Source organism: Gorilla gorilla, chromosome 11, assembly GCF_029281585.2.
Source record: "Gorilla gorilla gorilla isolate KB3781 chromosome 11, NHGRI_mGorGor1-v2.1_pri, whole genome shotgun sequence".
NCBI classification, from domain to species: Eukaryota; Metazoa; Chordata; class Mammalia; order Primates; family Hominidae; genus Gorilla; species Gorilla gorilla.
In genome coordinates this window covers 73,244,702-73,268,264 of record NC_073235.2, presented here as the reverse complement: position 1 = coordinate 73,268,264, position 23,563 = coordinate 73,244,702, and the positions used below count along the sequence as shown (strand labels likewise).

At 41.9% G+C, this 23,563-nt stretch overlaps 2 protein-coding genes and 1 long non-coding RNA gene across 16 annotated transcripts in view; 1 reads left to right on the top strand and 2 right to left on the bottom strand.

Annotated features, from left to right (window-relative positions):
- ERICH2 (glutamate rich 2) overlaps positions 1 to 2,754 on the bottom strand; it is a 28,536-nt gene extending 25,782 nt beyond the window's left edge. For 2 of the 12 annotated variants that reach the window (XM_063694978.1, XM_063694979.1), the window contains exon 1: positions 2,005 to 2,286. Coding sequence is in view for 6 of the 12 variants with exons in the window: in XM_055380263.2 (XP_055236238.1) it covers positions 2,005 to 2,537 (533 nt within the window). In the remaining 6 variants the exon portion in view is untranslated. Of the gene's footprint in view, positions 1 to 1,764; positions 2,665 to 2,684 lie in introns of those variants that run through there. The other 10 variants (XM_063694977.1, XM_055380272.2, XM_055380265.2 and 7 more) reach the window with 9 other exon arrangements.
- Positions 2,402 to 23,563, top strand: part of LOC109025985 (uncharacterized) — a 46,175-nt gene continuing 25,013 nt past the window's right edge. For 2 of the 3 annotated variants that reach the window (XR_010129614.1, XR_010129612.1), the window contains exon 1: positions 2,443 to 2,525. This is a non-coding gene — a long non-coding RNA (uncharacterized lncRNA). Of the gene's footprint in view, positions 2,526 to 23,563 lie in introns of all 3 variants that reach the window. The other variant, XR_010129613.1, reaches the window with a different exon arrangement.
- Positions 20,092 to 21,483, bottom strand: LOC101138541 (eukaryotic translation initiation factor 2 subunit 2-like). The gene has a single exon (XM_055380274.2). The coding sequence runs from the start codon at positions 21,391 to 21,393 to the stop codon at positions 20,392 to 20,394; it is 1,002 nt and encodes a 333-aa protein (XP_055236249.1). The 5' UTR covers positions 21,394 to 21,483; the 3' UTR covers positions 20,092 to 20,391.

Genomic DNA, 23,563 nt, shown 5'->3' with positions numbered 1-23,563 from the left:
AACCCTCTTCTTGCCTGGGGACCAGACTGCCTTTGCAGGATTAACAAATTAGCCACGAAATTCAGAAATTGTAGTTTAGGAGTCATGCAACCAGAGGCCACAAGATTCTGAACCTCCCCAATTGGTATTATTTGGACTCCACACTCCACAGACTTCAGGAAAAACAAAACAAAAAAACAAAAACACCTTTTATAAAATGAATTACCAACATTTAAAATTCAGATTTCAAAAAATTTTTATTTTAGATTTCTCTTGTAATATTGGAAGACATTATATGTTTTTCTTCATCCCACTTATGCAATTGTTTTACTGTTTTGTGCTACTGGTTTTTATAAGCTACCTTGTAGTCTAATAGGCAAAGACAGAATGAATAAATAGCTAGCTAGCTACACACTCAGGCCCTGCAACTCTGGTGAGAAGGAGAGACAGAGCTGATTAAGCACTATCCTCTATCCTCAGGGAGCTTGGTGGGGGAAACATTACATGATGCAGGAACTATATTTCATGGCATAGCTTCAAATGTGTATACAAATGGTGTCAAGGATCATCCATCACTTACATTCATTTTTTAAACTGACTAAATATAAATTTTATATATTTCCTTTACAGTGTAATACAGTGCTAGGATTCCAGACTCTGGAGTCAGGTTGTCTATGTTTAAATCCCAGTAAATTGTGTGACCTTGAGCAAATTCCTTAACCTCTCTGTGATTCAGTTCCTCAACTGTAAAGTGTGGATAAAAACACCACCTACCTTATAGAGTTAAATTGCAAAGGTTAAAATAATTAGCTACCAATAAATAATAATAGTAGCACTCATCTCCTGCCAGAACTGCAATTACTATAACTCCTCCTCCTATACTATTGTTAATATTTACAGCTCAGGGAGGCCAGTCCTGAAGGTGAATTGTCACAAATGAAACCAGTTCTAAACGCCGAAACTGGATGGGGCAAAGAAGGGAGAAAACACTGAGGATGTGGCTCAACCGGTGAGCGTAGGTAGAAAGCTCTGGAATTCTGGAGTGGGTGCAGTGAAATACCTAGAGATGCTGGAATTTCAGCTCTGGAAAACTCTTAACACTTAAAGAGAAATGCTATTGTTATTATTGTTCTCCAGAGGTTACAGAAACCAAAACTATTTCAATTCACAAAAAACAAAATAAAAATTAAAAAATAAGTTGGATTTGGGGATCATTGTATTTGGTTTTTAGAAAAATGAAACATATTAAAAGACATTTCCAGTGTCCTTTTCAGATTTTTAAAAAGCGACTTCCAGGGGTTCTCCTAGGGTAAAAATAAGATTCCGCCAAGACACCTATGCCAAACAATAAATTGATCATTATACCATGTGTTACTTTAAATGCCACAGGGGCTCAGTGTAGAGTAGTTTGAGTAGTCAAAAGAACAATATCAACATTTTGGAAGTTTCAAGTCAATTTCATCATCTCATAAGATGAGAATAAGGCCCGGGAATATAAATGATTTGTCCAAATTCCATCGAAATTTGTATGGCTAGCAAGTTATATCTAGCTAGTAGTGATGTCTTAACTAATTTTCCAAAAATAAGTAAAAGAATTCCGGGCAAGGGCAAGGACTGAGGGAAGGGGGTCGGGAAGCCCTGGGATGGGCTGGGCCATGTTCGTTATTTGCGGGGAAGGAGTTGGTGCGTGTGCACCGGCAGGTCAAAGAATGGTAGTGTAGACAAGCCTGTCAGAATCGCCCAGTTATCTCCACACCCGTGTAGACACGAACGGCGCTTCCTCACCTCTTCCGACCACTGCGGGAGGAGGGTGCCGCGAGCCAGGCGCACCCCAGTGGCGCGCATCCTCCCTTCCCGGCGGCTCCTGGCAGCCACGGGGCCCGGGGCCCAGAGCCGGAACCAGGTGCGGTAGAGCGGTCCGCAGGCTCGGGCGCCCGGTCTGGAGGTGGTCTGCTGTGGGGGCTGGGTCAGACTGCACACCGGGCTAGGGAGAGGGAGACCGGTCGTTGCCTCGGAGTGTCTTACCAGCTGGCGGCCCTCTTCAGCCGACCATTCGAAGGGCACACACCGAGAGCCAGCCCGGCTAGCTGCTCGCGCGGAGCTGGGGGCTCCGAGTCGGGAACGCAGCGTCGCCGTGGAGACTGCACGGCGCGTGGAGGAAGCTCGGGCAGCAGCCGAGGGTGGGGGCTGGGGGAATTGGGCGACGGCGGGGGAGGTGGCGGGGGCGGGGGCGGGGGCGGGGGCAGCCCAGGGAGCCACGGAGAGGCAGGGTGGAGGCGGGCCCAGGCCGTAGGGCGGTGGAGGGCGCGGGACGGAGCGGGCGGGGCGAGGAGGGCCCGGGGCGGGGCTGGGAGGCGGGTCCGGGGGGCGGGGCTGGGAGGCGGGTCCGGGGGGGGCGGGGCGGGGCGGGCGGCCGCGCTGAGGGACAGCCCCGTGGTTGTGGGTGTCCCCCGGCGCCGGAAACTGGGCGCACACACCCTCGGATTGACGTGCGCACGCGCACCGGTTACCTTCAGGAGCGCCGAAGAAGGAAAGAAGGTTGGAATGTCAGTGTCCATACCTGATTCTAAACGAGGGAGAGGGAAGGGGGCGGGGTGGCCTCAGAGTTTTAAACTTGGGGAGTAAAAAGAAGTCTTGAGTTGGGAGAGATGGGTGTCCCTGGTAGTGGATGAACAAGTGTCCCCTGCAGGACTTAGTCCCCCAACCTGAGGTCGCCCCAAGAAGATTATGGGTCTCCGGGGGGAGTCCCTGGACGCCAGTTTTCCCAGAAGTCAGATTCAAGTGATTAGAACCAGAGACCCGGCTGTCCCCCAGCTAGAGCAGCCCAGGTTCCCTCTAGCGCCAGAGCTGCTGTTCTGCCACGCCGGCCAATGGGAGGTATTAGTGTTTAAGTAACTGCTTGGGTCACAGTAGGGGGTGGGGAGGTTTTCTGTTACAGAATTCTAAAGGTCCCTCAAGCTTGGCTTCTAGGAAGGAATTGGTTATTTTTCTCCACTTGGGATGCCGGAAGTAACTTGAATCAATTTGTTGCTAGGCAACGTGTTTTGAAGGACGCGTGTTTGTTGGACTCAAATCTGGATTCGACTTTCACATGGTAGACACATAATATCAGGTGTACTCCCTATTTAATTTCTGGAGTTGGTACCCGCTGAGGATATGTACCTTGGTAGATGGTTGTGAAGCTAAAATGACATAAAAATGTATAAAGCTCTGACATGTAGAAGATGCTTAATAAATAGCAAATTTTATTATTATTATAATAAAAATAGAACCAGCTGGACCATTTCCGGAACCAAGAGAATACAGAGACGTGGCCATTTTTTAATTCTCTTAGTCATCTGTTCACATTCATTCTTTAAATCTCCTGTGAGCCCTTGATGATAGGTAGGAGGCAAAGGAAAAATGCCAGAATGGAAGTTTTTGAAAAGAACTCAGTGGAGTCATTGACAAATACATCCCTAGTTTGATAAGGACATAGCAGGCCACTGCCTCCTCTTATTACAGGAACACCCTTACATAGAAGATGTCTTGTTTGATTGAGGACTTTTCATTTAAACAAGGCCAAGGGTACGTCTTGATCAACACATTTGAAAACATTAGTTTTGCTGAATTTGCTTAGTACTGATGAATGGATAATGGCTGACTGGTTATTCCCATTGATCCACTGCAAGGAAGTGTAAGAAAACCTCAAATTTGATTAAACTTTCTTTCTCTACCTATTCTTCCCCCTGACAGAAAAGCTCAAGTTCATTTGTAGAATGCAGTGTTTAGTTTACTTACTGCTCCTGAAGGGAGCAAAAATGGATTAATGGGCTGGGCACGGTGGCTCACACTTGTAATCCCAGCACTTTTTTTTTTGAGACGGAGTCTCCCTCTGTCGCCCAGGCTGGAGTGCAGTGGCGCGATCACGGCTCACTGCAAGTTCCGCCTCCCGGGTTCACGCCATTGTCCTGCCTCAGCCTCCCGAGTAGCTGGAACTACAGGCGCCCGCCACCATGCCTGGCTAATTTTTTTGTATTTTTAGTAGAGACGAGGTTTCACCGTGTTAGCCAGGATGGTTTCGATCTCCTGACCTCGTGATCCGCCCGCCTCAGACTCCCAAAGTGCTGGGATTACAGGCGTGAGCCACCGCACCTGGCAATCCCAGCACTTCGGGAGGCCGAGGTGTGTGGATCGCTTGAGCTCAGGTGTTTCAGACCAGCTTGGGCAACATGGCGAAACGCTGTCTCCACAAAAAATATAAAAAATTAACTGGGCATAGTGGCACGGGTGGGGTTGGGTAAGGGGGGGTCGAAGCTGTAGTGAGCCTTGATTGTGCCACTGCATTCTAGCCTGGGCGACAAAGTGAGACCCTGTATTAAAAAAAAAAAGATTCATGACCTTGGAGAATAAAAGTATTTTCTCCACATCGAGGAGTGGTTAGAGTGATCTGGCTTCCACCTTGGGCCTCAAGGTCTTCAAGTGCCAAGTGGAAATACATGCACTACCTGCCCCTGTAGCTCAGAACATGGAATGAGAGAAAATAAAGCCCCTGACACAGAGCCTCACACATGACAATTCGTCAACAACTGAGATATTATTACTTCTACCATAATATTCTGTATATAAATAAAAGTACTTTCAGGATAGCCGTAAGAATTAAAGATCATTAGGTAAAGTGCCTGGTCCAGTGCCTATTTGAACCCCTGATGATTATTTTGCTTCTCTCTGATGAAAAAGCACTACATTTCATCTTTATTTGTATAACTTGAGAAATAAGTCACCTAACTTTTCTGCAGAAGTTATTATTAGTGTTATACTCAAAAATAAAGCACAGTTTAGCCCTGGCCTGTGCATTTACACCACTGAATAAATTACCAAAAGTGCCTGTCTAGCAAGAGTTCGTTCTAACAAAGTGGAGAGGAAGAGCCAGTCTTATACAAATATTGAATCATCCCACAACTACATTTCATTAAACTCCCTGATTTTTTTTTAAAAGAGACTCTTGCTCTGTAGCCCAGGCTGCAAAGCTGGAGTGCAGTGGCCTGACCTCTCAGCTCACTGCAACCTCTGTATCCCCTCAGCCTCCTGAGTAGCTAGGACTACAGGCACAGGCCACTGCCCCCCACTAATTTTTTTTTTCTTTTTTTATATAGACAAGGTCTCACTATGTTGCGTAGGCTGGTCTCAAACTCCTGGGCGCAAGCAATTCACCCACTTTGGCCTTCCAAGGTGCTGGGATTACATGGCGTGAGCTACCATGCCTGGCTAACTCCCTGATTTTTTAATGGACTCATTTTTATTACAGATCTGAATGTTAGCAGTGCCTTATGTTAAAAATGTTTAAATCACTTTTAGTGTTTTTCTAATTATAAAACAAATGCAGAGAAACACAAAAGAAGAAATTAAAACCATCCAGAATTCTACCACTCAGTAATAACCTCAGTCAATAATTCTATTTTTCCTTCTATCCTCTTTGTGCTCACATATATATATATATTTTACAACATTTGCATTAGATGTGTACACGGTGCTAGCATCCTTTTTGCTTAACTTTCCCTCTTAAACATTTCCCAAATGTATTTAAGTCTCAAAACATTTTTAATGGCTGTATAATATTTATCCATAATTTATTCAAACAGTCCCCAATTTGAAAATTTTCAACTTTTCTTATGTAATTCATTGTTTCAAAAATATTTGTTGAGGGCTGGACACGGTGGCTCACGCCTGTAATCCCAGCACTTTTGGAGGCCTAGGCGGGCGGATCACGAGGTCAGGAGATCGAGACCATCCCGGCTAACACGGTGAAACCTCGTCTCTACTAAAAATACAAAAAATTAGCCAAGCGTGGTGGCAGGCGCCTGTAGTCCCAGCTACTCGGGAGGCTGAGGTAGGAGAATGGCGTGAACCCGGGAGGCGGAGCTTGCAGTGAGCCGAGATCGCGCCACTGCACTCCAGTCCAGGCGACAGAGTGAGACTACGTCTTAAAAAAAAAAAAAAAAAAAAAAATTGTTGAGTACTTAGTATATACCAGGCATTATGCCAGACATAAGATTTAATTGGTGAACAGTAAACTATAAAAATAAGGTTTTGATGAACATCTTTGTAAACAAATCTTTGGTGGCATCTTTCATTTTTAGACTCAATTCCTAGGACTATGAAAACAACTTCAAAAGGCATTCTTCGAGCTTCAAAGGCAAATTTAAGAAACCAAATTTCTGAACTGTAAAATATTAACTTTTTGGAAAACTACCAACCACGGAATTAATATTTATTTCATGTGAAGTGTCAACTTACCCAGAAGATGCTTTCTTGTTAGTTACTGTGAAGTACCCAGGGTATTTGAAGTGTATTGACTTTGGCTTTTACCTCTAATTCTTTCCAGGATTTGCTGGTTTTCTCAACAGTGTGAGATTGTTTGAAGTCTATGCAAATTGCCCTACTTCCTTCTCTCAGTTAAAATGTTAACTATTTTATTTCCAGCTTTCCTCTTGTAAGCATGTGGCTTTGCTGCATTTCTTTCATTTACCTTTTCATGTGAAACATTTTGTATTTTCACATTTATTAATCTGAAGGCCGATTTTTTTTCTTCTAAACCCAAATTATAATACATATATTCCTATAAGACATGGACTTTACATATCCTGTAGTTAATATTTGTCAAGAAACATCATATAAATTAACCAATGCATTTAGGGAATTTAATAATAGATATTATTTATTAAAAGCAACCATCTTTCCTGCAACACACCACATACACACACACACACACACACACACACAAACACACACATACCCTACTATTCTTTGACAATTAAACATTCATATATTAGGTCAAACCATATGAAATTACCATTCGTGGATAAAAAATGGTCAAATAATGGCAACTTCATATGGCTTTATTTATATTAATATTTTATTAAGTAGTTTATATTTTTTCAACTTTCTTCAAATACTGAACTTCCTGATTATCATACTAAGGATATCCTTTATTACTGCATGAGATTGTGTTTGTTTTGACTTTCATAGTCAGGAGGGTTTTGTTTGTTTATTATTTCAAAGACAGTAGAGGGAGCCTGGAGCCAAAACATTGTTATTGTAGGCTTCATGGAAATGATTATTATCCTCCAATTCTTGATGTGTGGATAAATGTAAATACTAGTATATATGTGAAATACCAATTTTTTAAATATTTATTTTAAAAAAGGTTGGTCGGGTTGGGCATAGTGGCTGACGCCTATAATCCCAGCACTTTGGGAGGCTGAGGCAGGTGGATCACTTGAGGCCAGGAGTTCGAGACCAGCCTGGGTGATATGGTGAAACCCCCGTATCTATTAAAAATACAACAATTAGCTGGGCATGGTGGGCCACTCCTGTAATTCCAGCTACTTGGGAGGCTGAGGCAGGAGGACCGTTTGAGCCTAGGAGGTGGAGGCTGCAGTGAGCCGAGATTGAGTCACTACTGCACTCTGTCCTGGGCAACAGAGCAAGACTCTGTCTCAAAAAAAAAAAAAAAGTTAGTTGTGCTTAAATGACTTTCATAAGATGTGAAAGAGAAAGTTAGCAGCTGAACCTCATCTGGGCTCACACTGGGGCCAATCAGAATTTCATTGTTCTCTCTCTTCTCTGAGTATTGCTAGAGACAGCACACTGCCACATGAACACATCTGTGCTCTACAATTTCCCCCTTTTCAAACCATAGTGTTGATCGCCCTTTCATTTCCATGGGTATTAATATCATGATTCTTTATTTCAACAGAACTTCAAAATATGTTACCATTCCCAATTTTGTATCTTATAGTCATTGTAGTTTAGTTGATGGCTTCCTCCAGACATATAAGGAGGCACTTGGATCCTGTCACCAACTCATATCCTAGGAAAGTGTTTAATAACTTAACAATCCTTTCACGGACTGGGAATTTTGTTACCCTTAGTTAAAGATGTCTCTTGCTGAGCTCTCCTCAATCATCTTTGCCCTTAGCCCAAAATTTTGTTAAGTACCCACTGACCCTGGTGTTACAAAGGGGTTCCTAAGGTAATAACTGGTGGTATCATCACCATTCTTTACTATAAATAGTCTAGGGAGGGCTCCAAGTCCCTGAGGTAACAGGAATCCCTAAATCTAGAGATAAAATGGAGAAGAATCTCTCTATTGTAAAACCCAAAAGGAATCCGTAGGTAGAATCAATCGGCTACAGCAGGGTTTCCTAAACTGGTGATAAGGGAAAATTCTTCTGGTATGTTATTAACATGCAGAGAAAAAAGCATTCCCCCTGGAGGAAATTAGTTTGTTTGTTAAACTGTTAAAGTTTTTTGTTTAATGTAGAATGTCTCAGAGGCTTTAGTATGCTAATATACTTTGTCAGTTTCTCAGAGGGAGTTTTTTTTAATGTGTAGGCTTTCTCAAATTTACTTGACCAGGGAATTTTGCTTTTTTTTCTTAGTGCTGTTTAGGAACTCTTGAAGTACAAGATACTTCCTCTGACTGTGACTTGAAGATAGCTGTGAGAAAAAGGCCCCGCCCCACCCCCACTCAATTGAGAATCAACTAATCTAAAAGCAAATAAACCTGGGAATTGTACCCAATTATATATTGACATGAAAGGTGATGTTGTTAAAACTAAACACAAGTTAAAGGGCTTTTCATAAAAGCTGGGGAAAGCAAATGTTGGAAAAACATTCCACTGGGGTGTTTCCCCTCAATTAATAAACAAATTTAAGTCAGTCTCAAAACAAAATGAAACAGAAAACAAAGCACATGGCCCTCAAAAGTGCCCTTTTTTCCCCTGTCCTGAGCACCAAGAGTCTCTACATGTGGGCATCCATATTCTAATTTTCATCATTGCTCAGCTTGCCCTTGCTGGCTTTGCACCGCACTGCTGAAACTGCTCTGGCCAATAGTGTCAGATTCAGAGCGGTATGTGAGAGGGGACCTTCTGCTTCTTGCCTTAGGAGATTTTTGTACTGCATTTGACATAATTACTTCTCATTCCTTTTTTTTTTTTTTGAGACGGAGTCTCGCTCTGTCGCCCAGGCTGCAGTGCAGTGGCTCGATCTCGGCTCACTGCAAGCTCCGCCTCCTGGGTTCACGCCATTCTCCTGCCTCAGCCTCCCGAGTAGCTGGGACTACAGGCGCACGCCACTATGCCCGGCTAATTTTTTGTATTTTTAGTAGAGACGGGGTTTCACCGTGTTAGGCAGGATGGTCTCGATCTCCTGACCTCGTGATCCGCCTGCCTCGGCCTCCCAAAGTGCTGGGATTACAGGCGTAAGCCACCGCGCCTGGCCTCTTTTTTTTTTTTTTTTTTTTTTTTTTTTTTTTTTTTTTTTTAGATGGTGAGGTAGGAGGCAGGACTCGACTCGAGAGGCAGGGCTTGGACACTGGACCAGATTGAGAACTAGCTAAAACAGGGCCAGGACAAAATCAGCTTTCAATCAGATATACCCACTGTGTGCCATGTCAATTTACTATTGCCATAGCAACACTTGGTAGTTACCACCCCTTTCCGTGGAAATGGCCCAATGGTTACTACCCCTTCCCTAGAAATTTCTGCATAAACCATCCCTTAATCTGCATGCAAGTAAAAATGAGTGTAACTATGACTGCAAAATGCCCTGAGCTGCTACTCTCTGCCTAATGCTCCTGCTTTGCAGGAGCAGTCACAGAGCTGTAACACTGCCTCTTCAATAAAGCTGTTTTCTTCCACCCTTGGCTTGCCCTTAAATTCTTTCCTGGGCAAAACCGAGAACCCAGTGAGCTAAGGTCCACTTTGGCACTCACTTACCCTGCATCAACAGGGTCTTGCTCTGTGGCCCAGGCTGGAGTGCAGTGGCGCCGTCACAACTCACTGCAGTTTCCACCTCCCAGTCTTAAGCTATCCTCCCTCCTCAGCCACCGGAATAGCTGGGACTATAGTGTGTGCCACCATGCCTGGGTAATTTTTTTATTTATATTTTTGTAGAGATGAGGCCTTCCTGTGTTGCCCTGGCTGGTCTTGAACTCCTGGGCTCAAATGATCCTCCTACCTTGGCCTCCCAAAGTGTTGGGATTACAGGCATGAGCCAGCATGCCTGGTCTTTCTCGTTTCTTTCTGAAACACTTTTCTCTTGTCTTTCATGAACCTCATTCTCCCAGTTCTCCTCTTCATGAGCTTCTTTGTGTGTTTTCTACCTGTGCTCACACTATAAAACCTTGCTGTGTGCTAAGATCCCCTCCCACCCGTCGACATGGTCTCCCTGGTGATCTCATTTACACTGACGGTTTTATCGACCACCTTTATGCTGACTGGCCCTAAACTGAGCTTCAGGTCACATATTATCTAACTACATGCTGGACAAATATACTTAAATATCCCATAGACATCTCAAACTCTATTTGTGCAAAGCGGAGCTTATAAGTTTTCCCTCTGCCCCAGTTGTCACTGTGTTACCACAACCTTCATGTCATTAAATTCAAAAGTAACTTTTCATCTCATTTTATTTGACCTTTCGGCTATATTTGACACATTGTATTCCTTTATTCTGAAAACATTTTGCTTTGTTTCTGTGGGTCTGTATCTTGTATCTGTGACATTGTACCTTTCTGATTTTCTTACTGTTTCTGACTACCTCTTTTTTTTTTTTTTTTTTGGCCAATTTACATTTCTCTACTGAATATTTAAATATTGGAGTTTCTCAAGACTCCTCGGCTACTGCATCAGTGGTCTATCACTGCATAACAACCAATCTTGAAACTTAGTGGCTAAATGTAATCCCAGCACTTTGGGAGGCCAAGGCGGGCGAATCACCTGAGGTCAGGAGTTCGAGACCAGCCTGGCCAACATGGTGAAAAGCTGTCTCTACTAAAAAATACAAAAATTAGCCAGGTGTGGTGGTGTGCACCTGTAGTCCCAGCTACCTGGGAGGCTGAGACAGGAGAATTGCTTGAACCCCGGAGGCGGAAGTTGCAGTGAGCCAAGATTGTGCCGCTGCACTCCAGCCTGGGTGACAGAGCGAGACTCTGTCTAAAAACAAAAGAGAAAAAAAAGAGAAACTTAGAGGCTAAAAAAATGGCAAATATTTTATTTGATCATGATTCTGTGGGGTAGCAAGTTGAGGTTGGCTTGGCTGAGGGCTTCTGCTGCTCATATGTGTGGTCACTCATGTACTTGTCTGGTGGCTGACTGGGGCCCCGGTAATCTATGACTTTATTCTCATGTATGGGTGTTGGTGGTGGCTGTTGGCTGAGCCTTTGTCTCATTGTCGTTTACCTTCTCAAAGGGTTAATCTAGGCTTCTTAACATGGTGGTCTCAAGGGCAAGAGCAGAAGCTGCCAGTCCTCTTGACTTCTAGGCTCAGATTCCCCCTCATCACTTTCACCATATTCTATTGGTCAGAACAAGACACAAGGCCAGTTCAGACTCCAGGGGTGGAGAAATAAACTCCTCCTTTTAGTGGGAGACAAAAATCACATTGCAGAGTCATGCAAATTTGGCAAGAGGCATATGTGGCTGTTTTTTTTCAGTATACTACAACCCTTTCCTCTTCTTATTCATAATCATTTTCTAAGAGATTTCATCTATTCAGCTTGGCTCATTGTCCATCAATAACTCCCTAATACACGTCTTCTCAGACCTCACCTCTGAATTCACATAGCATGAGCCTCCTTGACTTCTTCTTTTGGATGTATCAATGATACAAGCTCGATAGCTCTAAAACTATATTAATGTTTTTTCTACCAGAAATCTCGTCCTCTTTCAGTCCCTATCTTAGTGACTATAACCACTGGCAAGTAAGAAGCCTGGGCAAACGTCTTTTTTTTTTTTTCTTTCCCCATATCCAATTCATAACCCAGTCATGTCAATTTTATATTCTGAATAACTCTCCACACCATGCACTTTTCTCTGTTTCCACTTCTACCACTTTAGGCCAAGCTACCAGCATCCTTTACTTGGATTACTGCAACTGTCTCCTAATGTCACTTCATTCACTCTTATCCCCTCTATCAAATCTCCATTCAAGAGCCAGAGTAGTCGTTTAAAATGCAATTTGATAACTTTTTGTTCAAGGTTACAAACTAAGCAGCTATGCTTGTCATCTCTTCCTCCCAACACCTTTATTAAAATAATATAAAATTTTGAAAAGCCTACATCCATAACAAAGAGAATTGAGGCAGGGCTGACCATCATTAAGTTCAACATTTTTAGAGGGAAGAAAGCAATGGAGAAATAGTGACTGATGAATCAAGATAGAGGCAGTCTAAGCCTCTATGTTGCATGGAAAATAGATCCAAAAAGAGATTCTTCTGGAAAAGTCTAGATATTTTGGACTAGATGGCTGCAGATATGAAAGACGGACATGTGACATGGAACAGAAAAAAGAGAGGTTAAGTTATGGCCTGCAATGAACACCATCCTCCTCATTCCTTCTAGGACAGAACAGTTAGTAGCCAAGTATTCCCTACCTTACCTTAGGCCAAAGAAGGAGGAGGAGGTGAAGGTGTACCTCCAAAAATATTAAATGAACTCTCTTTTTTTTTTTAAAAAAGATCTTCTGTTCTTCCTCTCATTCCTAAGCCATTACTGATCTGCCTTTTACCACCATAGGTCTTTGTATTTTCTACAATTTTATATCAATGGAATTATACAGTATATACTTTTTTATCTGGCCTCTTTTTTTTTTTTTTTTTTTGAGATGGAGTCTTGCTCTGTCGCCCAGGCTGGAGTGCAGTGGCGTGATCTCGGCTCACTGCAACCTCTGCCTCCCGGGTTCACGCCGTTCTCCTGCCTCAGCCTCCCGAGTAGCTGGGACTACAGGTGCCCACAACCATGCCCGACTAACTTTTTATATTTTTAGTAGAAACGGGGTTTCACTGTGTTAGCCAGGATGGTCTCGATCTCCAGACCTCATGATCCGCCCGCCTCGGCCTCCCAAAGTGCTGGGATTACAGGCATGAGCCACCGAGCCCGGCCTTGTCTAGCTTCTTTAACTCAGCATCATAATTTCAGATTTAATCATGTTGCAAAATCAATAGTTCATTCCTTTTTATTGCCAGGCAATAGTCCATTGCATGGATATACCACAATTTATCTGTTCACTTGTTGATGGACATTTGGGTTGTTTTCAGTTTCTGGCTGTTACAAATGGAGCTGTTATTAACATTCACATGTACGACTTTAGGCTGGGTGCAGTGACTCATGCCTGTAATTTTAATGCTTTGGGAGGCTAAGGCAGGAGGATCACTTGAGGTCAGGTGTTTGAGATCAGCCTGGGTAACATAGTGAGACTCTGTCTCTACAAAAAATACAAAAATAAAAAAAATTAACTGGGTGTGGTGGCATGTGCCTGTAGTCCTAACTACTCAAGAGGCTGAGGTGGGAGGATCACTTGAGCCCAGAAGTTTGAGACCAGCCTGGGCAACAGAGTGAGACCCTGTCTCTAATAAAATAAATTAAAATAAAATAAAATAAAAATAAATTAAAAAAACAAAAAGACGTTCTATGGACATATACTTTCGTTTTCTTGGGTAAACACATAGGAGTGTTTTGGTATATGTATGTTTCACTTAGGGTACACATAGGGTAAACACATAGGAGTAACACATAGGGTAAACACATAGGGTAAACACATAGGAGCCATTTGGTATATGTATGTTTCACTTTTTAAGACACTGGCAATGTGATTGTATGTTTTATGTTCTTACCAGCAGCATATGAAAATTCCAGTTCGTCTACTTCCTCACTTAGTCTAGGTATAGGCAGTCTTTTGTTTTGTTTTGTTTTGAGATGGAGTTTCGCTCTTGTTGCTCAGGCTGGAATGCAATGGCGCGATCTCGGCTCACGGCAACCTCCGCCTCCCAGGTTCAAGCGATTCTCCATGAGCAGTCTTTTAAATTTTAGCCATTTTATTAGGTCTGTTGCATTATCTCATTGTAGTTTTAATGTTAATTTCCCCAATGATTAATGATTTTGAGTGCTTTTTTCATTTGCTGTCCATATATTTTGTTTGGTGAAGTCTTTGTTCAAATATTGGGACTGTTTAAAAATTTCCTTTCTAATTATTTAGATGGGAGGGTTTATATACAGTCTTATATTGCTTAATGGTGGGGATACTTTCTGAGAAATGTGTCATTTTGTGATTTCATCCTTGTGGGAACATCCTAGAGTGAACTTACATGAACCTAGATGGCATAGCCTACTATACACTTAGGCTGCATGGTATGGCCTGTTGCTCCTAGGCTACCAACCTCAATAGCATGTTACTGTACTGAATACCATAGGCAATTATAACACAATGATACATATTTGTGTATCTAAACATATCTAGGCCAGGCTCGGTGGCTCAGATCTGCAATCCCAGCACTTTGGGAGGCTAAGGCAGATAAATCACTTGAGGCCAGAAGTTCAAGACAAGCCTGGCCAACATGATGAAACCCTGTCTCTAGCTGGGCGTGGTGGTGCATGCCTGTAATCCCAGCTACTCGAGAGGCTGTGGCATGAGAATCGCTTGAATCTGGGAGGCAGAGGTTGCAGTGAGCCAAGATCATGCCACTGCACTCCAGCCTGGGTGACATAGCGAGACTTTGTTTCAAAAATAAATAAACATATCTAAACATAGAAAAGGTACAGTAAAAATATGATATAATCTTATGAGACCACTGACTGTCTGCAATCTGTCCTTGACTTAAATGTTATGTAGCATAGGACTATATATAAAATATATATACACACACATATATAGTATAAATATGTATATACTAATAAATAAATCCATATATATTGCCTTTTCATTCTCTTAAAGTGTCTTTCAAAAGCAGGAGCTTTTAATTTTGATGAAGTCTAGATCAAATTTTTGCTTTTATAAATCACTATTGTGTGTTTTATATCTTTTTTTTTTTTTTTTTTAGACAGAGTTTTGTTCTTGTCACTCAGGCTGGAGTGCAAAGGCGTGATCTCGGCTCACTGCAACCTCCACCTCCCGGGTTCAAGTGATTCTCCTGCCTCAGCCTCCCAGATAGTTGGGATTACAGGTGCCCGCCACCATGCCTGGCTAATTTTTTTTGTATTTTTAGTAGAGATGGGATTTCTCCATGTTGGCCAGGCTGGTCTCAAACTCCTGACCTCAGGGATCCACCTGCCTCAGCCTCCCAAAGTGCTGGGATTACAGGTGTGAGCTACCACACCTGACCTGTGTGTTTTATATGTAAGAAATTTTTGCCCAATCCTAGACCAAAAAGATTTTCTCTTTTATTTTCTTCCAGAAGTTTCATATGTTTAGGTTTTACATTTTTGTCTGCTATCCATCTTCCTTAATTTTTCTATATGGTACAAGGTATGAATTGAAGTCTATTTTTAGTTTGTTTATTTATTTATTTATTTGAGACGAAGTCTGGCTCTGTCACCCAGGCTTGGACTGCAGTTGTGTGATCACGGCTCACTGCAACCTCCACCTCCCGGGTTCAAGCAATTCCCCTGCCTCAGCCTCCCGAGTAGCTGGGATTACAGGCACCCACCACCATGCCTGGCTAATTTTTTGTATTTTTAGTAGAGATGGGATTTCACCATCTTGGCCAGGCTGGTCTTGAACTCTTGACCTCGTGATCCACCTGCCTTGGCCTCCCGAAGTGCTGGGATTATAGTCATGAGCCACCTTGCCTGGCCTGAAGTCTATTTTTAAAAACGTATGGTTTTCCAATTACTCGAGCACTATTTTGTTTTTTTTTTTGAGATGGAATTTCCCTCTTGTTGCCCAGGCTGGAGTGCAATGGTGCGATCTCAGCTCACTGCAACCTCTGCCTCCCAGGTTCAAGTGATTCTCTTGCCTCAGCCTCCCAAGTAGCTGGGATTGATTATAGGCGCCCGCCACCACACCCAGCTAATTTTTTTGTATTTTTAGTAGAGACAGGGTTTCACCATGTTGGCCAGGCTGGTCTTGAAATCCTGACCTTGCTGGGTGTGGTGGATCACGCCTGTAAAATCCCAGCACTTTGGGAGGCCGAGGCGGGCAGATCACAAGGTCAGGAGATCGAGACCATCCTGCCTAACACGGTGAAACCCCATCTCTACTAAAAGTACAAAAAATTAGCTGGGCGTCATGGCGGGCGCCTATAGTCCCAGCTACTCTGGAGGCTGAGGCAGGAGAATGGCGTGAACCCGGGAGGCGGAGCTTGCAGTGAGCCGAGACTGTGCCACTGCACTCCAGCCTGGGTGACAGAGCGAGACTCTGTCTCAAAAAAAAAGAAAGAATCCTGACCTCAGATGATCTGCCTGCCTCGGCCCTGCAAAGTGTTGGGATTACAGGCATGAGCCACTGTGCCCAGCCAGCACTATTTGTTAAAAAATGTTTTTTCTACTCTGAATTGCCTTTGTACCTTTGCCAAAAATCAACTGACCAAATAAATCAGTATATTTCTGGGCTCTATCATGTTACATTAATCTATTTTATTCATCAATCTTAATGTCAATTTCAAAATATCTTGATTACTGTAGATTTATAATAACTCTTGAATTCAAGTAATGTATGTCTTCTAACTTGGTTCTTCTCTGTCAGTTGTTGGTTGGGCATGGTGGCTCAGGCTTGTAATTTCAGTGCTTTGGGAGGCCAAGGTGCCAGGATTTCTTGAGCCCAGGAGTTTGAGACCACCCTTGGCAACACAAAGAGACCCACCTCTGCAAAAAATGAAAAAAATTAGCCTGGTGTGGTGGCATGCACCTGTAGTCCCAGCTGCTCAGGAGGCTGAGGCAGGAAAATCCCTTGAGCCCAGGAATTTGAAGCTGCAATGAGGTATGATTGTGCCACTATGCTCCAGCCTGGGTGACAGAATGAGACTCTGTCAAAAAAAAAAGAGTTGTTTGGGCTAGTCTAGGTTTTTGGGTGCTTTTTATTGTTTTTTTTGTCTTGCATTTCCATATAAATGTTAAAATCAGCTTGTCAAATTCTACAGAAAAGCCTGCTGAACTTTTGATTGCAATTACATTGAATTTGGGAGAGATTTGACATTTTGTCAATATTGAGCTTTCTCACCCATGAAGATTATATATCTCTTCATTTATTTAGATCTCCCTTAATAATTTATCTTGCAGTGTTTTGTAGTGTCTTTTCTTTTTCTTTTTTCTTCTTTTTTTTTTTTTTTTGTGATGGAGTCTCGCTCTGTCGCCCATGCTGGAGTGCAGTGGCATGATCTTGGCTCACTGCAACCTCCGCCTCCTGGGTTCAAGCGATTCTCCTGCCTCAGCCTCCCGAGTAGCTGGGATTACAGGCATATGCCACCACGCCTGGCTCATTTTGTATTTTTTTAGTAGAGATGGGGTTTCACCATGTTGATCAGGCTGGTCTTGAACTCCTGACCTTGTGATCCACCCCCCCCCCCCCCCCCCGGCCTCCCAAAGTGCTGGGATTACAGGCGTGAGCCACCGCGTCCGGGCTTTTTTTCTTCTTTTTTGAGACAGGGTCTTGCTGTGTCACCCAGGCTGGAGCACATGGCCCACTGCAGACTCGACCTCCTGGGCTCAAGTGATCCCCCTGCCTCAGCCTCCCAAGTAGCTGAGACTACAGGGGCCTGTGAACATGCGTGGCTAACTTTTAATTTTTTTTTTTTTTTGAAATGGAGTTTTGCTTTTGTTGCCCAGGCTGGAGTGCAATGGCATGGTCTTGGCTCACCGCAACCTCCGCCTCCCGGGTTCAGGTGATTCTCCTGCCTCAGCCTCCTGAGTAGCTGGGATTACAGGCATGTGCCACCACGCCTGGCTAAAGTTGTATTTTTTTTTTAGTAGAGACGGGGTTTCTCCATGTTAGTCAGGCTGGTCTCAAACTCCTGACCTCAGGTGATCCGCCCACCTCAGCCTCCCAAAGTGCTGGGATTACAGATGTGAGCTACTGCGCCCGGCCATTTTTTGTATTTTTTTTGTAGAGATATGGTTTTGCCATTTTGCCCAGGCTGGTCTCAAACTAGGCTCAAGCAATCTGCCCACTTCGGCCTCTCAAAGTGCTGCGATTACAGGCTTGAGCCACGGCGCCCAGCCATGTTTTGCAGTTTCTAGTGTACAGGTCTTGAACATCTTTTGTCAGACTTATTCCTAAAGTATTTCATATTTTTTGATGCTACTGTAAAGAGTGCTTAAATTTCAATTTCTGATTATTTGCCATTAGTGTACAGAAGTACAACTAATTTTTTTTTTTTTTTTTTGAGATGGAGTCTCGCTCTGTCACCCAGGCTGGAGTGCAGTGGCCTGATCTCGGTTCACTGCAGCCTCCGCCTCCTGGGTTCAAGCAATTCTCTGCCTCAGCCTCCCGAGTAGCTGGGATTACAGGCGTCTGCCATCACACCCGGCTAACTTTTTTATTTTTAGTAGAGACGGGGTTTCACCATCTTGGCCAGGCTGGTCTTGAACTCCTGACCTCGTGACCCACCTGCTTCGGCCTCCCAAAGTGTTGGGATTACAGGCGTGAGCCACTGTGCCCGGCCAATTGGGGTCTCCCTCTTTCACCCAGACTGGACGGGATTTCGCCATGTTGCCCAGGCTGGTCTTGAACTCATGGGCTCAAGCAATCTACCTGCCTTGGCCCCCTAAAGTACTGAGATTACAGGTGTGAGACACTGAGCCCAGCCAAATACAAGTAATTTTCGTATTTTGATTTGGTATCCTGAAACTTTGCTAAATTTGCTTATTTCCGGTAGCTGTTCTGTGAATTCCACTGAATTTTATACATAGAAGAGCATGTCATCTGTGAATAAAGACAGTTTATCATTTTCTTTCATTCTAGGAGCCTATTATTTCTTTTTTTTTTTTGGTCTTATTGCACTGGTTAGAGCCTCCAGCATAATGCTGTATAGAAGTGGTGAGAGTAGACATCTTTGCTTTATTTTTTATCAGAGATGGGGAAAGCAGTCTTTCAACATTAAGTATAATGCTTTTGGTAGATTTTTTAATGAATACCCTTTATAAGATTTTAAGTTTCCTTCTATTCCTGAGAATTTTTGTTAGGAATAAACATTCAATTTTGCCAAATGCTTTTTCTGTACCTACTGAGATGATCACATGGTTTTTCTTTTAAGTTTACTGTTATGTTGAATTGCATTGATTTTTATACTAGTAAACCGAACAAATTCTTGGGATAAACTAACTTAGCCATGATATATTATCTTTTAAAAATATTGCCAGATTCAATCTGCTAAAATTTTATTAAGAATTTTTACATGTACATTCATAATAACATTAGTCATTGCTTTTCTTTCTTTGTAGTCTTTTTCTAGTTTTGGTATCAGAGTAATACTGACCTTCTAGAATGAGTTGGAAAGTATTCTTTCTCTTCAATTTTCTGGGAGAATTTGTATAGAGTTTCTCTCTTCAATGTTTGGTAGAATTCCCAAGTGAAGCCACCTAGACGTGGAGTTTCTTTGTTGGAAAGTTTTTAAAACTTTCTTTCTGGTAAATAGCTATTCTGGTTACCTATTTTTTCTTAAGTGAGCTTTGGCAGTTTATGTCTTCCAAGGAATTTGTCCATTTTGTATAAGTTGAATTATTGGCATAAAGATGTTCATAGTAGTCCTTATTGTCCTTTTATTACCTATAAAATATGTATTGATGCCACTCTTCTCATTCCTGATACTGATAATTTGGGTCTTCTCTCTTTTTTCCTTATCAGTATAATTAGAGGTTTCGTAATTGTATTTGTTTTCTCAAACCAACTTTTGGTTTCATCGATCTGCTGTATTGTTTTCTGTTTTCTGTCACTGCTATCTACTCTGACTTTATTATTATTATTATTATTTTGAGACAGGGTCTCACTGTGTTACCCAGGCTGGAGTGCAGTGGCACAATCATAGCTCATTGCAACTTTGAGCTCCTGGGCGCAAGTGCTCTTCCTGTCTCAGCCTCCTGAATAGCTAGGATGATGGGCATGCACCACCATGTCTGGCTTACTTTGATTTTTGATATTTCCTTTCTTTTACTTACTTTAGGTTTCATTTGGCCTTCCTTTTCAAGTTTCTTCTTAAGATGAGAGCTCTCACGTCAATGATTGAAGGCTTTTTTTTTCAAATATGAATGTTCAGCGCTATGAATTTCTTCCTAAGTTCAACTTTAGTTGCATTCCGCAAATTTTGAATATTGTGTCTCTCATGTTCATTTAGTTCTAAATACTTCCTAAGTTCCCTTTTTTTCACTGTTATAATAACTTTAATTTATCTTGCATTTTACAGAAGTCTATGAACGATTTTAAAAAAGCACCTCCTTACCCCATATCACGTTTCTCTGACAGGTGTTAAAGTAGGCAATGAGTATGTCAACAGCTTGAGCATCAGCGTCTTGCAAGGACTTCAGACCAACCAACCACTCGCCAAAAATCTTGGCAGCTTTTTTATCTTGTTTTTAATACAACGGTATATCCACTTTGATGGCAAACCTGTCCAGCCACATCTCCACAACAAGCTTTGCAAAATCAGTGATTAGCAAATTAGTTAGCTTTGGCACGGAGCTGTGCTCGCTTGCCCATGACAGCCTGGAAGCCGGTTTTGATAATGGCAACAGAACATCTAGAATGACAAGTTTCGCACTGTAGGAAATAAAGTCGTGTGTCCTTCTGCAGGATTGTGTCCGGTGATCGGCATGTGTGACAAGTGACATATTCCTTGATATATCTTCTCAAGACATTTTCTATCTGTTTCTGTTGGAATCTTCCTTTGATTACAAGTTGGTTATTACCATCTATAGAACCACTTGTACCCAATTCAGCCAATAAAAATGCAAGGAGATGTTTGGGCTGACGATGTAATAGTTTACAGATATCTGTAAAGTTGACAAAAGAAGTTTTCTTGGTTCCTACTCGGACGACTTGTGGAGGTTTCATGACAAATTTCCTTTTCTCCCCAGCAACCATATCTGGATTCTTTTCCCTCATGATGTTGAACACTCGATTCAGCAGCTCCTCGTATGTGTAGGCTCTTTCTGAGCCTGCCCAAGCAGGGCCTGTCTGATTACTGAATGAGATACCGTCATCTTTTTTGTTGTCTTCATCTTCTAGAGCTTCATCTTTCTCTAGTATTTCATCCTCATCTGGGAACTTAACATTCTTCTTTTTCTTCTTTTTATTGTCAAGCATAATGTCAAGGTCATCCTCTGGTTCAGTTGGTTCTTGAACATCACTTTCAATCTTAAGATCCTTTACACCTTCTTCAGCTTCATCAATATCAAATATCTTTTTAGTTTTTTTCTTCTTTTTCTTTTGATTAAAGAAGTTCAAGTCATCTAGATCATCAGAAGCATCTTTTTTCCTAGTGTCCTCTTTATCAGCTTCCAAATCTTTGTCCTCAGTTGGCTCTGGCTCCACTTCTTTTGTTTCTGAAGGCTGGGTTTCCTCTGTTTGGGTATCCCCTTCCTCATCCAACATAAAAGGCTTCTTCTTCTTCTTTTTCTTCTTGCTCATAGTAGGATCAAAAATCATCTCGTCCCCAGACATGGCTGCGGCTCCAGTGGGCTCGGCACCGACGGGAAGTCAGACGGGTCAGCCCCAGGCCCCGGCGGCAGCGCTGCCCCTGCCGATACCTCTCCCACCCCTAAGTTCCCTTTTCATTTATTCTTTGACACATGAGGTATTTAGAAGTGTATGGCTTAGTTTTCAAATAATTGGGGATTTTGCAGAGATCTTTCTGTTGTTGCTTTCTAATTCAATTCCATTGTGATCAGAGAATATACTTTGTATGACTTGAATTCTATTAAACATATTTGTACTTTTTAGTGCCCAGACTATGGTCTATCCTGGTAAATGTTTTATATGCACATGTAAAGAATATGTATTCAGTTGTTGTTACATGGGGAGTTCTATAAATGTCAATTAGGTCAAGTTGGTTGATAGTTTTGTTCAAATCTTCTATATCTTACCGATTTTAGGTCCACTTATCCTACCAATTATTGAGAGAAGGGTGTCAAAATCTCCAACTATAATTGTATACTTGTTTATTTCTCTTTGCAATTTTATCAGCTTCTCTACATGTGTTTGCAAGTTCTGTTAGTAGGGACATAAACATTTAGGATTGTTATAGCCTCTTGATAAACTGATCATTTTATCAAAATTAAATGACCCTTTTTATCCCTGGTAATATTCTTTGCTCTGTAATCTACTTTGTCTGATACTAATATAGCCCCCAGACTTTTTTTGATTTGTGTTACCATGATAGATCTATCTTTTATCCTATTACTTTTTACCTATTTGTGTCCTTATATATAAAGCTGGTCTCTAGTAGTTAGAATAGATTTGCATCTTGCCTTTTTAACCAGTCTCACATCTTCGCCTTTTAATTGAAGTGTTTAGACCATTTTAATTTAATATTATGTTGATATGGTTGGGATTATATATTATTTGTTTTCTATTCATCCTATCTGTTCTTTATTCCCTTTTTCCTATTTTTCTTCATTGTCTTGGATTAAATTATTTTTATAATTAAATTATATCTCCTTTGTTTATTAGTATAACTCTTTGCTGTATTATTTCAGTGATTGCTAAGGCATAGAGTTGACATCTTTAACTTATCACAGTCTATCTTTGAGTAATATACCACTACATGTAGAATATAAGAAATGTAAAACATGCTTCCTTTTCTCCCCTCTTGTCCTTTGTGCTTTTGTCCTATATTTCTATATGTGTTATATTTACATTTAGTTTCCAAATAGATAATACATTGTCTTATTTTTTGCTTTAAAGAGTTGGTTATCTTTTAAAGAGATTTAAATAATAAGAAAAAACTTTATATTTACCCACATAGTTACCATCTCCACTATACTTCATTCCTTTATGTAGATGCAGATTTATATCTGGTACCATTTTCCTTCTGCTTGAAGGATTACTGTTAGCATTTCTTGCAGTGCTGGTCTGGTGATGATAAATTCTTTTGGCTTTTGTATGTCTAAAAAGGGTCCTTGTTTTGCCTTCCATTTTTTGACAGAGATTTTGGCTGGGTAAAGGATTTTGTGTTGCCAGTGATTCCCTCTCCTTCTCTCCCTTCAGGACATTAAAAAATGTTGCTCCATTGTCTTGCACCTTCATTTGCCATGCTACACTTGCATTGTTTCTAAAATGAAATCTGTCATACTGTTCTTTGTTTTTCTGCATGTGATGTTGTTTTGCCTCTATCTGCTTTTATGATTCTCTCTTTATTACTATTTTTAAGCAATTTTATTACTCTGAGCCTTGATGTAGTTTCTTCCAAGTTTCTTATGCTTGAGGTTTGGTGAGTGATATGGTTTGGTTCTGTGTCCCCACCCAAAATTTCATCTTGAATTGTAATCCCCATAATCCTCACGTGTCAAGAGTGGGACCAGGTGGAATAATCAGATCATGGGGTGGTTTCCCCCATCCTGTTCTCCTGATAGGGAATGAGTCTCATGAGATCTGATGGTTTTATAAGTATCTGGCATTTCCCCTGCTTGTACTCCCTCCGTCCTGCTGCCCTGTGAAGAAAGTGCCGGCTTCTCCTTTGCCTTCCGCCATGATCGTAAGTTTCCTGAAGCCTCCTCAGCAGTGTGAAACTGTGAGTCAATTAAACCTCTTTACTTCTAAATTACCCAGTCTGGGGCAGTTTATAGCAGCTTGAGAATGGACTAATACAGTGAGCATTGTGAATTTGTTGGTT

Excerpts from the sequence above, each read along its gene's own strand:
- LOC101138541 (XM_055380274.2), bottom strand. The coding sequence starts at position 21,393 with ATGTCTGGGGACGAGATGATTTTTGATCCTACTATGAGCAAGAAGAAA.